The following is a 16,811-nucleotide window of genomic DNA, read 5'->3' as shown; positions in this document are numbered from 1 at the left end:
AAAACAAACATTTTATCAACATGAAAGGTATAAATTTTGACTTAAAATATTGTTTTAGCACTAAAATTATTTCTATTATTGTACATTATTTTTCACAATTAAATTACAATTATTCTACAATTTATTATTAATCATTGTCAAATCAAATTTAATCATTCTACTCTTTATTCATTACAAACTTCTTATAATTTACATTATAATTAAGACACTCAAAGTATGTATATTTTTTTTTAAAAATTAGTTTAACCTTTGAGAATTCGGCTATATATTCTGAAAAAAATAATTTAGTCCGAGATATATGCTCATGAATTTCCAGCCAAAAAAATAAATAAAAATCTGTCATTTGATGCTTCAAAATAAAAAATATATTTGTCTATCTACTGTACAAAAATATGAAAATCAAGATTAAAATAAGATGGTCAAACAATATTTATGTAAATGGTAAAAATTTGTGAGAAAATGAAGTTAAGATAAAAACCTGATTGAATTTGAGGTAAAACAATGGATGATTGAATGGTATTTTAACATGTTATGGAAATGACAGACATGTGAGAACGAAATTTTCTAATTTAGGTCTAAAAGAAACGTAATGTGTCTTCAACAACTATCAGGAAATTCCAAGGCTGACGCGAAAAAATCTCGGAATGAATTTGTATTGAAACAAAACTGTGTTGCTTTATCAGGAGGCTTTTTCTTCAAATTTAATATAGCCTGCTGAAGTTACCACAAACTGTAAAATGCTAGCAGCAGCACTGCCCTATTTGCACAGAATTCAAATGAGCAAAATACTAAAAAAAAAAAGGTATATGGCAGATAGATTAGATAGAGATACGAATGATATTAATATTATTGAGATAGATATTAATTTGATAAAAACATATCAGAGGTATGTAAATTGATATATACATAAAATTCTCAAATATAATCACGTTTGTTGCAATTCTCAATTAATTTCAAGCCAAAATTGATGTATCAGAACGTCTATTTTGAAAATATCTGAACATAATGGCACAAATTATGAAGCTATACTTCAGAAATTAATCCATATCTTTAACTTAAAGAATAACTTGTTATCTAATCCAAAAAAGATTTTATCAATTTGCTTTTAAGCGCATGTCAGCAAAACCCAAGGACATTTAAAAGTCATAGTCATTGAGTGTAAAATTCTAATAGGCCTGACACCATTACAGGACTTCTTGCGTTTAAAATTTCTAAGCATGCAGTGCACAATCTGCTTAAATTTTAGTACCTTGCACTCTTAATGCATTAGAATCAGGCATTTTGGATCTAAAAATTCAGAAATGAATTAAGTACGCCCTGCCTCATACCCTGGATAAAGAGCACTTAAAGCCTTTGACAAATTTTCATTGACCTTCATTGAATACTTCTCCCCAAGGTCATGGCGACATGCCGGGCACGAATACACTTGAGCTTTAAATGACCTAGATAAACAAAGCTTGCAAACGTTATGCGAACAGTCTAATGTTACAGGTTTAAAAACTATCTCCTGACAACAAATACATGTAAAAACATCCTCAACTTTCTGTAGGAATTTCGGTTTCCCATCTCCCATGGATGGAAATGTTTCTTCCCATAATTTCTTATTCTGCTCATCTTCATCCACAAATTTCTTAACATCTTTAGGCAACTTGTATGCCTCAGCCTGAACCTTTTTGGTTTTCTTTGGAGATTTTTCTGGAGAATCTTCTACGTCAGATCTTTTTCTTTTCTTGCCTTTTTCACTCTTCTCTTCCTTTTCTCTTTCCTTTTCTTTGAGAGTTTCCAAGTAGCCTTCAGGATATTTTATTTCCAAACCCAAACTTTTGATTTTCTTCTTGCCCTCTTTGGTCCACGGCGCTGGATTTTCATCATCTCGTTTCAAAAGATATCTCCAAACAATGAAGCCAGATTTGCCCTTCTCAGGCCAGTATTTCACCATTTTGTAAATTCCATCATAACGATTGCCTTCTTCTGGAGCATATTTGGAATGTTTACGACCCTTGCAATTTCGAACTACACGAACCGGTTTACCCCCTTTCCAGTCTTTTGCTTCGGCACCATCCTTTGCATTGATTGGAGCATTACAGTTTTTAGCCAAAGCTTTATTCATTCGAGTCAAGAGCTGGTCACATGATTGTTCAGCTGTGCGTTTATTTCCAGATAAATCGCGACCACCGCTTCCAGTGTAGGTGAATTTATCTCCATCATCATGGTCGTCTTCGTAACCTCCCGACAGAACAATTGAATAGGCACCTTCGTCCTCTCTGCCATGGATTCCTGCAACATGAGGTCTGTGAACACCAGCTTCACTGACTTGTACTCTAAATTTCCAAAGCATTCCAACTTCAATGCCAGGAATTGGTCCAAAATGATTTGGAGGTACAATAGTGCACATAGTTGTCCTCCCTACACAAGCCATTCCTTTACCCCAATCTCTACTAGATTTGGATGTAGCTGAAGCCATCTTTGATTTCTTTTTGCTCTGTTTCAGTCTTTCTCCTGCTCGTACCACTTCAGTTACATCATTTTTACAATCGGAGCAGTACCATTCATCTTCTTCAGGAACTTTAGTCAAGGGTGGATCCATACAGAATAAATGATATGCTTTATTGCATTCATCACATAAAATCTGTTTTTCTGGCTCTTGCTTTCCACCACAAACTGAGCATGCACATTCTTTACATTTCACACGAGGATTGTCTTTGCATTTATTACAATCGATTTTATTTTTACGCATGGTTGGCGTTGAGGTAGCATCATTGAGGTCTATGTCTTTCTCATTAATTTGACTCCCAGCCTTTTCAATTGTGAAAATTTCATTAGGAAATAGTATTTTACAGTCTTCTAATGGGGTCAAGTCTACACCAGCAAACACTGTTGCAAGAATACCCTTAGATTTATTTTCCTTTTTATCAGTAATCACACAATCGTACCAGAATCCACGTTCTGCAGGATCCTCGCAATTATAATTCGCAACGACTTTTTGACCGACTTTGAGATCATTGAATTTGATTAGATTTTTGCACCTGGGTCTAATATTATTCATTTTTAACTGTTCAGTTTCCTCATAGCCTTCATATTGAACATGGTAAACGAAACCATCATTTTCTTCCTCATTTTGCTCGCCATCTTTTTCTGCTGGCGATTTGTCTTTGGAGACTTTTGTTATTTTGGCTTCAAACCATGCACCGTTGGAAATGTCTCGTGCATCAATGATGTCTCCAACTTTGAATGCACTGCCCTCAGTGTCGACTTCTTCTTCTTCAATGTCATTCTCTTCCATTTTGACCGGACTCTCAGGCTTTTGGTTTTCTTTGTCAGAAGATTCCAAATCATCAGTGTTGTTGTTGTTGGTTTCCATGATGACTGGCTTCCGCACCATAATCTGCACCAAGTCATTGAGGCCGACATCATAGTCAAACAAAGAATGCCCATCAACAAGAATTTTCCCTCGAAAAAATAACTTTTGGCAGTCAACATCAGCTTCAAATGGTTCTACAAGTTTTTCACGAAGATCTTCGACTTTGGTCAGCTTGCTCAGGCTGTCAACTCTGACCGTCTTCTTTCCATCGATGCTTCGAACTTGGATCCACATTTTGACAGCTGTCAGGCTTCCAAGATTACGAAATTCGTGCAGAAAACTTTTTGTCAACAAACTTTACATGAGGTTCTACGTAAAGTGGCGGGAAATAGGGTCACGTGACAGGAAACAATAAAAATAGCAATAAATGTGTGTAAACTGAAGATTTGGATCCCAGTAAACTTAAGGGACAAAGTCTAAAATTTGGCATTAATTACAAATTTCTAACAAAGTATTTGATGATTTGAATGTGGACTGTGTTCCTTTGCTATTATAATCTGTCCAATGGTTTATATAGGTCCATGTTTATAGATGGTTGATTTAATCAATTTTTACAGTAGCTGTTTAAGCCAGGTGTTAAAGCAACACCCCTTTGTTCCGCTTAATCCCTTTTTTACACCTTTAATCGGTAAATAAAAAGATTTAAAAGCCTATGTTTAATTACTAATTGTACTTTGATAGTTTTTATTTAGCTCTCTTTTCCATGACTTAGGATTAGACGATACCTGATAAAAAAAAAAAATAATGGTCAAAGGGAGACAACTCTTTTTAACAGAACTTTTTTTAATTTCCAATTTTGCCTAGATATCGAAGAATTATGCCACAAAACATATATTTTTTGGAATCTGAGTTCCATTTTTAAGTAACTGAAGACTATTTGAATTTTTTGCTTTCTGTTTGATTTCAGGCTATTTTTGACTAATGTGACGTCATGAAACGGAAGTAAACAAATATTTACCTCGGTGTAGTCCTTTACCCACGTGGGACAGATTCTGTGATCACACAGCAAAATGTCTCAGTATAATTTCAAGAAAATTACCGTCGTTCCGACGGCCAAGGTACTTAAAACACCAATTAACGGATAAAATACATTCCCTATAAACTATCGCCACTGAGATATTCACACAATCATTCATTCTGGCTTAGATAAAGTGAAAAATCTGACTGTCAACAAATGTCAATTTTATTCACCTCAGACTGCAAATCAATTCGTATCAATAAATTACAAAAATGTAACTTATTCAATTAAGTGCAGGCAGTACCGTGCTGCTTATTGTTTCACGTTTATAATTGAAAGAAATTAAACAAGATTGTGTGGAAGGATTCAAAGACAACAATACAAAAGTCTGATAAATCATCATGAAACTCTCAAGCCCATGTGGCTTCAAATCAATGCTTCATAGGCAGTTGTTGCCTGAAAATCTTAACAAATCTGTTTTTGGACTCTTGGAGAATATAAATACATACGATTAAGGAGAGAATGACAGATTATGCAAATCTTTTGTTTTATTCAGGAACAAACTATTCCAAACCCTAAAACTATCCCTATAACAGACTCGAAAGGCAAGGCAGCTGCACTCTATTCTAAGACATGCAATTGGCAGCCGTAAATAAAGCGAAAACGCTCTGAGTGTGAATGACATGCTTTCGCGTATCACAATTAGTATTAGTAACCACATTATCATTGTCAAATAGGAAAAATATTTTTGCTGATCTTGCTTTCATTTTGAAGACTTCAACAAGCTAAGAAAATTTAATCTACTAATGTTATAATTTTGTGTATTTCAGGACTTCATTGATATTATTTTATCAAAGACTCAGAGAAAGACACCTACAGTAGTTCACAGAGGATATAAAATATCACGTATTCGAGGATTTTACACTCGGAAAGTTAAGTTCTGTCAACAGAGTTACCATGATAAACTTACTCAAATTATTACAGACTTCCCTAAACTGGAGGTAAGCTAATTTTATAAGCTAGTCAACTTTTTTACTTTATCATTTAATGTCAAATTGAATAATTGATTTATCAAATATTCTTAAAATATGACTGTATTATTCTGCTGTAAAATGGCCAAAACTTTTATAGGCAAAATTGGCAACAATTCGATCCCATATTTGGCATTGCCAGTTTTACGTAAAAGACAAAACTTACTTTTCAACCATCATTTGTTTTACAATTACCTTTCAGGATATCCATCCCTTCTATGCCGACCTGATGAATGTACTGTATGATAAAGATCATTATAAACTGGCTTTAGGTCAGATGAATACAGCTAGACATCTTATAGATAGGTAGGTTTTTAGTTTCCCTTGTTTCACTGTCTGATTCCTTTATTGCTCTTTGATTAGTCAGACATGTTAATACAGTAAAAGGTGCAATTTATTTATCAACTATCCTGGAATTGATCTAAGCATTGTACCTAGACATTTTGTAATCCAGTTTCCCCATGTATATGATTTACTTACAAGTGTCTGACAAGGAAAAAGTAAGGTATTTCTTTGTGGTTTATGGATAGTTGGAAATTTAAACGGATCCTACAAACCTTCAAACGACACTACAAACTGTACATAACTTAAATCTGTTGATCTGAATTCATAAATTGCATTATTTTATTTTCAGTGTTGCTAAAGATTATGTAAGATTATTGAAGTATGGAGATAGTTTATATAGATGTAAACAACTCAAACGAGCTGCTCTTGGAAGGTAGAGTACATACATTCTTAAACAGAGGTCATGACTTTAATAGTAGGGGATAATGCAAAGTACATTTAACATCTCTTGCAGCCAACACCCACTAGTTTGAAATTTGGGGTTAACATGAATCTTTGGAAATTTAAAGAATGTTAAAAAAGATAAATTGGCAATGGTAAAATAGGAACAAATTAAGAACTATATCATAATTGAAAATATGCAGAGATGGACTGAGTCAGTCTGAAGGTCCAGTAGGGTCAGGGGCCCCTATGACTCAAATCAGAGTTGCTGAGTTGTGATAATGTGTTCAAAATTAAAGCTTATATAAAGGTAACTCTCATCCCACCACTGTCGTTGGAATCAACCCCCCAAAATCTGCTCTCATCTTAGTATTATAATTCAACTTGTTAAAAATTTAATTGTAGAATGTGTACTATTATGAGAAGACAGAAACAGAGTTTAGAATATTTAGAAGAAGTTAGACAACATTTATCTCGATTACCATCAATTGATCCTAATAACAGAACTCTACTGATTACTGGTTTTCCTAATGTCGGTAAATCAAGCTTTATTAATAAGGTAAGGGCTTTTGTAGTTATTCCAAGATTTTAAAGCCTCACAAGAGAGCATTTATGGTTCAGTAACAAGAGAGCATTTGTGGTTCAGTAACAAGAGAGCATTTGTGGTTCAGTAACAAGGTGGTTCAGTAGCAAGAGAGCATTTGTGGTTCAGTAGCAAGAGATCATTTGATGTTCAGTAACAAGAGAGCATTTGATGTTCAGTAACAAGAGAGCATTTGATGTTCAGTAACAAGAGAGCATTTGTGGTTCAGTAACAAGAGAGCATTTTGTGGTTCAGTAACAAGAGAGCATTTGATGTTCAGTAACAAGAGAGCATTTGTGGTTCAGTAACAAGAGATTTTGTGGTTCAGTAACAAGAGATTTTGTGGTTCAGTAACAAGAGATTTTGTGGTTCAGTAACAAGGTGGTTCAGTAACAAGAGATTTTGTGGTTCAGTAACAAGAGAGCATTGTGAGTTAACGAATGTTGGTATATTCAGTGTATTAATAAGTAGGCTTTGTAACACATATGCTGGATATGGATAATACTTTGTAGTGGCTTCACAAATTTAAAGAAATGCTACTTTTCTGTCATGTTACACATATAGAAATATGTGATCTAGTAAGATAATTATTTATTGTTATATTACAGATAACCAGAGCTGATGTAGAAGTACAACCCTACGCTTTCACAACTAAATCTTTATATGTTGGACATACAGATTATAAATATCTCAGATGGCAGGTAGGTGTACAGACATACTCGGAATGAATTTACTACCCATATTCTGAATTAAACCAATTGCACTTACACTTTGAATTTGATATGAGCAAAGAAATCACACTTTAAAACCTTTGGTATTATTGAAATGAAAATGAAATGAACCCCATTATAATCAAAATGGGCAAGACTATGCAGGGTGCATAGAGGGAATTTTGCTTGGACACAACATTTTCTCTATTTGATTTCCAACTGTCAAAAGATATTAAAAGTGCACAGCCTGTTGCACACTTTATTTCAGCGGTAAATAGTACAAGTTTATAAGATCATTCTAATGCTCTTTGACAGGTCCATTAAATCTTCTCTTATGAAAGGAAAAATGTAAAGATTTCTTTCTGTTTATTTTCAGGTAATAGACACACCAGGATTATTAGACCACTCTCTAGAAGAAAGAAATACTATTGAGATGCAGGCTATTACAGCTCTAGCTCATATTAGAGCTGCTGTCTTGTTTATAATGGATATATCAGAACAGTGTGGTCATAATCTAGAACAACAGGTAGGGAGTATTTTAAGTTGAGATGATGGAAGGGGTAGTGAACTAGGGAGAGTTGACAGGGATGTGGGGGCTGGTAGTGATGTGTGAGGAGGGTTCTAAATAGTACTAAGTTACAGCGATTGGAGAAAAGTGTGCTGGAGCCTTCATCCGCTTTTTATGGATAGATCATAATTTGTTGGTCTGTTCATGTATGTTGGATTCCCTTCATGATAAGCGGACTTGTTCTGTAAAGTATAAAATGTATAATCTATGCTACGTGTGACTTTAACATCATACATATATAGGCATTGAAATAAAAAATTTTGTGATTTTGTTATGTGTTAAGATATAACTATACTGTATATTTCAGATGTCATTATTTAAGAATATTAAACCATTATTTGCTAATAAACCATTAATAGTCGTCCTCAACAAGATAGATATTTTAACATTGGATGAACTGGAACCAGAGAAAAAAGTAAGTTTAACTTTCATAGAGTCCACATGGTCATTGGATGCTTTTATTGCTCAACAAAATTAACTATATGCTAGTGTTTTGATCGTGCCATCATCTAAGGCATTACTCAACCTGTAAGCTGTAAATGCCACTAAGTCCAAAATAAGTTCCTTTTTCAGCTCCACTGCTATGGACACTGTCCTGAATTCTAACAGCAAGGCAAATGAATTTATACACCTGCACATTGGCCAGTAATGTTAAGTGTCCTTTTTTTTAGCAAATAATTAATGTTGTTCTCTGTTTTCCAGGCACTATTTGATGAGTTTAAAGACAGTGATATCCCCTTGTTAAATATGAGTACCCTGACAGAAATGGGAGTTTCAGAAGTCAGAAATGAGGTGGGTCTTATTTCTTAGATATTACAAATATATATTCTGAGTAACCTCTGAAACCAAGCCGTTTTTACAGATTGGAAAGGTTTAGATACACATACAAGTGAAAATCTTATAAATATTAATAAATCATTTGATTACAGGCGTGTGATAGACTATTGTTACAAAGGGTAGAGAGTAAAATAAGATCTAAGAAGATACAGAGTGTAGCTCATAGATTAAGAGTTGCTATGCCTAGTAAAAGAGATGGCGTGGTGAGTAGTATTTCAGCTTTAGGTTATTGATTACTGTTACTTGTGTGGGGGACGACCCACAACATAGATAGTAAATGATATTATGAGACAGGAACAAAAACTACTTCTATTGTGCTATTTGCTGCATAAGAAAAACTTAACCATTCGTTTGTCTATGTCAATTTTCGTTCAGAATATCTTCAGATTACTGTCAAAGGATTGATTGGATTGCAGTTCACCGCTTGTTCACTCGAAGTCTTCTCTTTTTTACAGGATCGGCCAGCGTTTATACCAGAATCAGTTCTAGCTAAAAGAAAAGCCATGGAAGTTGATGCTCCTAAACGTAAATTGGTAAGTAATACCTTATATAAGAAGGAAAATATGTGAATTTATAAGTAAAGATATGCAACATACTGAACAAAAGATTGTAGTTTTGATATATATATGTAACAACTGATTACTTCAATATAAAAATAAGTGTTCCACCTTATACAAATTATCTGATCCACGAATAATTATGTTTCAGTATAAAGAAATTTCTCTCCTTTTTGATGATTTTTTTATTCTGTGTTTTAATTGTAGGAAAAGGATATAGAATTAGAAATGGGAGATGACTACAGTTTAGATTTAAGAAGTAAGTTTTCAATATTTTGCTCCGTCTGCTGATTTGATAATTTTCTGATGTTGTAAAAGCATGGAGAAGAAAGCTCCCCTGTGCTTCAGTTGGTGCAGATAAACATTTGGAAATGAGAAAATTAGAGATGAATCAGTATCCGTGGCGTTTCTATGGATGGGGCCAGGGATATATAGCACATTGCATATTATTGAAAGACTTGCTTTGATGAAGCAGCAGAGACACTGGATATATCTCATGATAATGTCTATTGAAAGGAATGTGAAATATAACTTATATTATCTATTTATAGAAACATGGGATCTAGCCAATGAAGAAGAGAAGTATGATGTAATACCAGAAGTATATAAAGGACATAACGTTGCAGATTTTATAGATCCTGACATAATGGAGGTAATTTTATTTATATTATTCTCATCCTCTATGTGAGGTGGAGTTGTGGTAAAACCATCTAGACACTTGCTAGCCTACCTGGAGGTAGATCCCTGCAAACAACAAAATTCTACCAAGATTCTCAAACTTGTATAAGTGGATATATTCATAATAAGACTTATCTAGTGTCCATCTAAGCTGAAAGAATTTCTGTATTATTTGATAACATCAATTACATTAATATACAATTCATCAGATTATTTTAATGTTGTTGATATTTTTGTGTACCAGAAATTAGAAGAGTTAGAAAAAGAAGAAGAGTTAAGAGAGAAAGCTGGTTTCTATAATAATGAGGAGAGTGAAGAAGATGAAGAGATGAAAGACCTCAGAAACACAGCCAGAAAGTAAGTGTCTTTCTTTCATTTTGTTCTGGAGCTGACTTTACTGTGTTTCCAGTGTCTATTTCATTTTTCTCACAGTGGTATTCACTATCCAATTAGAATAAGAGCTTGTATTGTACCAAGACTAACAGTATTTGTAGGTCTGAATGCATTGTCTAATTATCTGGCCTTGATTTTGGTAGTAAAACATCGTAAGGGCCTTAAAAGAACAGCATTAACTGGGTTTTAGTGTGGACAGTTTTGAGCAATAACAGATCTGAATTAACAAGAAAAATCCTGCATGGCCTAAACACAGTAGAGTGCTGGATTGTCTTTTAATTACATTAGATGCCATTAGATCAAAACAAGAAAATAACAAATTTTCATCCAATAGCAGGTGCTCAAGAGATGGCTGCATTTTTACTCCCATATCTCATATAAAAAACAAGTCTTTATTTTCTAATGTTACGTCTACTTCTAAATGTCATTAAAAGATCAATATTTAATGTATATTCCAGGATTCGAAAAAAGAGAATATTGAAAACAATGGAATCCAGAGAGAAAAAAGGAATTAAAACCAAATTTCCGAGAACTGGAAAGAAAGTTGATAAATCTGATATTGAAAATACAATGGCTGAACTTGGTATAGATATACAGAATAAGTCTCAGGTAATAAGCATTATATCTTTATGTGCTCATGGTTTATAATGATAAGTTCGCCTGTCATTCGACAGTTTTCATTAGTTATCTACGAAACTATAAAATGAAACTGTAAAATGTGTAGGAAAGAATGATAATCTAAACTGATGAAAATTCAAATTTTTGAATCAATGAAAGCTACTGGAAGGTAGAAACTCCTTCAGCTTCAGAAATAAAGCCAGTGAACTTATTCCATACGCCCAATAAACTAGATAACAGCAGGATTTAAAACTACATTTCAATAATCCAATAAGGTATAGAGAAGTTACACACGAAAAATAATTCGGTATACCCAATGATCTTCAGAAAAAAGGATAAATATCTACCTTTCTTTACATCCAATAAACTTTAACACAGCTTAAAGAAACATTTAATTCATTTTCAGACTCATTATGCCACCCAGAATAATGAGAGATCACGTAGTGTGAGTAGAAGAGCAGTAAAAAGAAAACGAGAACAGTCAGAAGCTGGTGAAGGTGGTTCTAGAAGTGCTAGTCGTAAACGTCAGAAATCGGCTCACAGAACATTGTCTATTACTCCTAGAGATAAATCAGGGGTCAGGGATGAAAAGGTCAGTCTAATTGGTCATGAAATATAAATTATTATCCATGAAGCTTTTAAATATGAAAGAGTTTTATGCATGGGATAGTGTTGAAAAACAAATTTCTATCTGGATATTCAATATTTCATTTAATAGTTGTGAAAACTTACATTGTCTGGCAAGAATTGACACTATCTGAATGAACTGAGATATTGAAACCTTCATGATATAGACGTTTCAGATAGGACCTTTTTAATATTGTTATTTTCATGTCTTTTTCAGATGGCAAAGAAAGCCAAGAAATTGGCCAAGGCTGCAGTTGCCCCAATGCATAGACAGGGTAGATTTGAAACTAACAGAGTTATTTCTGCTAAACGACCCAAACATTTGTTTGCTGGTAAACGTAAGATGAAGGCTGATAGAAGATAAATACCGAATGATGAAATAAGGAAATGAGTTATGACTTGGGATGGGTGATAAACTGGTATCGCAATATATAAACAGTAGTGTCCCAACAAAGGTGGTGCTTAATTTATATAGAAATGGACAAAATCAAATTAACAGTACTTGCAAAAAAATTGAACACTGATAGAATATGGTTGTTTTTGTTATCCATTCAAGTGAAGTACCACAGGATATAAAGCATTAAGATTCTGACATGATTATATTGAAATTAATAATCTTTCTTTATTCTTTGTTTTATCTAAATAATAGAAAAAAAATATTGATATAAAATTAAGTTAAGAAATAATGTTCTGTGAATACTGAAAATTTGAAACCTTAACATAAATGACATAAAGAATGGAAATTTTAATACGCTTGATTCTGATACTGTGGGTATGGCATATATTTTAATGCTAGTTTGGGCTGGATATCGACTTTTTTTTTTAGTCCTTTTTCTTGGTATTGCCCACAATCAATCATTTAAAATTAATCAGTTTTTTTCTTGTTTTTGTTAATTATATACTTGGTTTTAAAACAATTGTCCTTGATATATACTTTTACAATATTTATTACTCTCTTATTCTCGAAGTTTATATCCAGGATAATGCCACTGAAGGATTATATATACACACAGTCTCTTCAACGGAGTCTAATTTCTCAATGTCATGTAGATACAAATTGTAAGTGTGAAAAATATCACAAGAAAAAAGATATATTATAAAGGGTTGGGGAACAAGGCAAGGTTTTAATGAAATCTGTAAAGTGAAATGTCTTTCTCTCGGTCAATCAATAAAATGAATTGAAGTCAAAATATTGTAGTTATTTTATGTCATCTGGGCCCTGGTTACGAACTTTCTTCCTGAACGCATTTCGGACGCAAACCTGACTCCGCCATTACCTTTGATTTGAAGACTGAATTGGTTACCAGGTGATAGTTTATAGTATACTGCATACCAAGACGTTTCTTATGTCGAGGTTATGTACGAAGTCAATAAATCTATCCAGATTGTCGGTGACAGCTTTGAATAGTTTTATTAACTGCAACATTGGCTTGTAATACAGTATTTTTTATTTCGAATTTATCTTTTAAAAGATAATAGTGCGCACCCTACCTCCCCCCTCCCTGTTTATTGTCCCGACAAGGGTCTCTAAAAGGGGATACCAGGTAACACTCCCGGAATAGTTGTCCACCTACACAAGAGAACTCCCTAAAGTACCTTTAATTCCAGATGGTGACATTATTTAAATTAGCATTTCCAATAAATCGATTAGATCGATATTTTATGAATTTCTACACATTATTCAGTGTCAAAACCGATCAGGTACTATGCATATGAATCTTGAAGTGAACTTTTATCATTGCATTCTTTTGCCAAAAGTATTAAAAGTATATGGACGCACCATAGGATTTGTGTAGGACTCTTAACTTTGTACAAGCCATGGTGCTCTCTCTTCAGAAAATAAAGATATACGTAGCAGTAATCTTGTTCTGTTATTTGTGCTACTTCATACAACATTTCATTCTCTCAACAGGTAAGTTATGTTTGCTTATTACATGTGTAATGTTTTTTTTTAAATTGGTGTTCGCTTGGAAAATATCAATACAGCTTATAATAGTCTAGTGGGATTTCAGAGAAATGACCATCTGAGGGGCATTTTGCGGCAAAAGTCGGGAACCTGAATATTATCAACCCTAGTTCCGTATTGCCATGAAAATAATAACTTGATTGATGAATTTTCAGTAGATGGAATGATGGGCAATATGCACGTGCATTTTACAGATAGTGTGCCTTGGAAAGAATTGTTTACTTGATGAAGTGTTATTGTCGATTATTTGTAGATGGAATAATGCGAAATATGCACGTGCATTTTAACGACTAGGTCAATACTGCGATGAAATTAATAGCTTCATTGAGAAACTTTTGATAACGATTATCTTTGGATGGAATTATGAGCAATATGCACGTGCATTTGAAAACTGGGTCAGCATTGTTATTTTTTTTCTAGGAAATATGAATTGTATGGTTGGTGAACGCGAGTCCAAGAGAGCAGTTTTACTGAAGGATGAGTCGCTTGAACCGTTTTATCGGCACATTATAGATCAGAGGAAAATTAGACAACGGAAGAAGACCGGTGAGTAGCATTTTATTGTGTCTGCTTTATCAGTAAAGGTAATGAATGAGGTGACATATTATCTCTTCAAGACATCCGAAACTAGTACGTATCGGTATCGTGTTTCCCATATAGATATAGAGTAGGTGAACTAAGTTGACGAGCAGCTACAGGAATTGCGGATGAGTCAGGATTACCTTGCAACGTGCCTATGATAGACAGTCTCTGACGTTTTTGAAGCTTCATTTCTTTACTTGCTTACACCTTAAAAACTCCCTAAGACACTCGTAGTTGTCAATACCATAGAGACTCTTTCCAATATATTTTTTTTGCACAACTAGAAAAACTGTTAAAATCTTTCAGGTGATTTTAAAATGGAGCCATACCGAGATCCAAGATGGCGGAGTAGGAAACCAGAGCTTCAAATATTATTGGTATCTTATATAAACGCTGGAAGTACGTACCTTGGTAATATTCTCAGACAAAATACCAGGATATTCTACGTCTACCACCCTGTTGTTGTTCTACTGGATTATATAGAGGAATACCGTGGTGAACGAATGTATCTTTACAAGAAACCTGGGTAAGAACCTTTTTCCATTTCAGAAATAGTGAAATTAAGGTGGTATTATGATTTTATCATAAAATTTTGAAATATCTAAATATAATTGTCTAAAACTTCAGTTAAACGGAATGTTATATGAAAAAAAGTTCGAGGAGAGACGCATTTTTGGACAGATCATCTAAGCTGGCACATAATCCATCTTTAAATCTTAGAACCCCACAGTCTTGATAAACGGCATAAAAGTACCAAATTTGTAGATGAATTTAGGTTATAGTCGTCTAAATGTGTGACATTCCAGCTAACTTCTGCTAATACGACTTTAACCCATACATGTAAATCAACATCACTTATATTTCAGAGGACTGCGCAGGAAGGATTTAAGGGAGCACAGAGTAAAAAATTCAACAACAGAAAGCAACGTAACAATGAAACAACTTTCAAAAGATCTGATAAATGACTTTTTGGATTGTAACTTTACTGCATTAGATATCGCCAGCCTTACAAATTTACCATACTATCACAATGCGCAGACTCGGAACTTTTCTAACTGCATCCTTGATGGCAGCTTAGTGATTTACATCAAGTGTTTGAAACTGTTGTATGAAGCTTGTAACAATACGGATGTGACGTTAGTGAATTCTGTGCAACTTCCGGTTAAAACTGCTATGTCATTGCTGATCCAGAAGCCTGAGTTGAAGCTTATTTATCTGTATCGCGATCCAAGAGCGACTTTATGGACCCAGTTCAATAATGGCGTTTATAAATGGGCTACTTTGAAAAGGAAGGCGAAATTGTTTTGTAGCTCGTTGCTCAAAGATCTTATGACAGCACAAAATATTACAAAGATGTTCCCAAACCGTTTTGTATCAATAAAATATGAAGATTTGGTTCGTGATACTAAAGATACGTTTAGATCCATGTATCAGATCCTAGGGTTGGGGGAGCTGCCCAAAGACGTGGAAGATTACATCACTTCCGGTAAGAGGATTGTGGGATGTTCAGATTGTGTGGAGTCAGACCATAATGCCTGGAGGTTGGGCATGCCTTATGAAGGTGCAGGAATAATAGACATGAATTGTGCACGTGTTTATAAGAAACTAGGTTATGAACTAATAACAGGTCAGGAACATCTGAGGAAAGTGAATCAGACTCTAGAATTCCAATCCAATTTTCTGTGAAACAAACACATTAAGATTTGTGAATTTTCTGTGTCGGAATTGTTGTAATTTAGAGTTATAAAAATTAAAACAGAACTTAAAATACATATTGTTACTCAGAGTTTCACGCTTTGCGATCTTCAGAAAACTGGCCTGTATAATTAAGTAGAACTTATTCTCATGTCTAGTCTTAGAGACGATCTTGGACGAATTTAGAGTTATGCATTTTGATGTTAAAGATGCCGTTTGGTATATAGGAGTAATGGATTTATATAGAGGTGTGAATTTGTTCAACTTGAAGCAGGGTTTTGATTAGAGTTACAGATTTGAGATATTTTGTTTCATTGTTATTCATCTCTTATTCCCTAAATTGAATCTGTAATTTCAAAGAGATATAGGTATAGTTGGCTTTCTGTATTTAATGTAGATGGACATCATGTCCAAACCACACCCCATTCGTCATACTTTCTCTTTAATAAGACCATGACAAAATCATATATTCGTTATACGATGGTAGATAGAGTGCAATTTCCACTTATATCATCATATTTTCAAAATTAAAATCTAGCACACGCTTGACCCTTCATTCTACAAAAACAACAGTGGCATTCGTCTCTCTCGGGTTGCTATTTGCATTCTCAAATGTAGGATCTATAATAGTATGTTCCATGTATCACTGCATGTAATTGACATTTAAACGACTATATTTCTTCAACTGTGACATTGATCATTCTGATCAGTAAAGAGTATAATATTATTCTAAATTGATTTTATTTGTTATTTACAACTGAATATATTTACATAATCGATAACCGATACAAAAATCAATCAACTAATAAACAGGTAACTATTATAGTCTGAAAGGGCGCTCGCATGGGGTTCGAACCCCATTCAGGCAATTCATTAAACAGAGAAATGACGAAATGATGGCTATTTATTGGCAATGATTAC

General features: G+C 33.9%; 3 protein-coding genes across 3 annotated transcripts; 2 read left to right on the top strand and 1 right to left on the bottom strand.

The window, feature by feature from the left end:
• Positions 1 to 1,187: 1,187 nt before the first annotated feature.
• LOTGIDRAFT_206317 (hypothetical protein) lies at positions 1,188 to 3,746 on the bottom strand. The gene has a single exon (XM_009054580.1). The coding sequence runs from the start codon at positions 3,593 to 3,595 to the stop codon at positions 1,307 to 1,309; it is 2,289 nt and encodes a 762-aa protein (XP_009052828.1). The 5' UTR covers positions 3,596 to 3,746; the 3' UTR covers positions 1,188 to 1,306.
• A 582-nt stretch (positions 3,747 to 4,328) lies between these two features.
• On the top strand, positions 4,329 to 12,916 carry LOTGIDRAFT_231795 (hypothetical protein). The gene is made up of 17 exons (XM_009054579.1): positions 4,329 to 4,419; positions 5,150 to 5,320; positions 5,553 to 5,656; positions 5,985 to 6,068; positions 6,482 to 6,635; positions 7,268 to 7,360; positions 7,746 to 7,895; positions 8,245 to 8,352; positions 8,640 to 8,729; positions 8,867 to 8,977; positions 9,230 to 9,307; positions 9,539 to 9,590; positions 9,883 to 9,983; positions 10,254 to 10,366; positions 10,861 to 11,011; positions 11,427 to 11,612; positions 11,865 to 12,916. The coding sequence occupies exons 1-17, from the start codon at positions 4,372 to 4,374 to the stop codon at positions 12,009 to 12,011; spliced, it is 1,941 nt and encodes a 646-aa protein (XP_009052827.1). The 5' UTR covers positions 4,329 to 4,371; the 3' UTR covers positions 12,012 to 12,916.
• Positions 12,917 to 13,465: 549 nt separating this feature from the next.
• LOTGIDRAFT_159880 (hypothetical protein) lies at positions 13,466 to 15,881 on the top strand (the record flags this gene model as incomplete). Its single annotated transcript, XM_009054578.1, has 4 exons — positions 13,466 to 13,559; positions 14,034 to 14,159; positions 14,502 to 14,721; positions 15,062 to 15,881. 4 exons carry the CDS (start codon positions 13,466 to 13,468, stop codon positions 15,879 to 15,881), a joined length of 1,260 nt encoding a protein of 419 aa, XP_009052826.1.
• Positions 15,882 to 16,811: the final 930 nt, after the last annotated feature.

The sequence above is a fragment of the Lottia gigantea genome (assembly GCF_000327385.1).
Source record: "Lottia gigantea unplaced genomic scaffold LOTGIsca_22, whole genome shotgun sequence".
Classification (NCBI taxonomy): Eukaryota; Metazoa; Mollusca; class Gastropoda; family Lottiidae; genus Lottia; species Lottia gigantea.
The sequence above is the reverse complement of the archived record's forward strand: the minus strand, read 5'-3'. Positions and strand labels throughout refer to the sequence as shown.

Excerpts from the sequence above, each read along its gene's own strand:
- LOTGIDRAFT_231795 (XM_009054579.1), top strand. The coding sequence starts at position 4,372 with ATGTCTCAGTATAATTTCAAGAAAATTACCGTCGTTCCGACGGCCAAG. Across the intron at positions 8,978-9,229 it reads CTAGTAAAAGAGATGGCGTG|GATCGGCCAGCGTTTATACC; the intron begins GTGAGTAGTATT and ends TCTTTTTTACAG. Across the intron at positions 10,367-10,860 it reads CTCAGAAACACAGCCAGAAA|GATTCGAAAAAAGAGAATAT; the intron begins GTAAGTGTCTTT and ends TGTATATTCCAG.
- LOTGIDRAFT_206317 (XM_009054580.1), bottom strand. The coding sequence starts at position 3,595 with ATGTGGATCCAAGTTCGAAGCATCGATGGAAAGAAGACGGTCAGAGTT.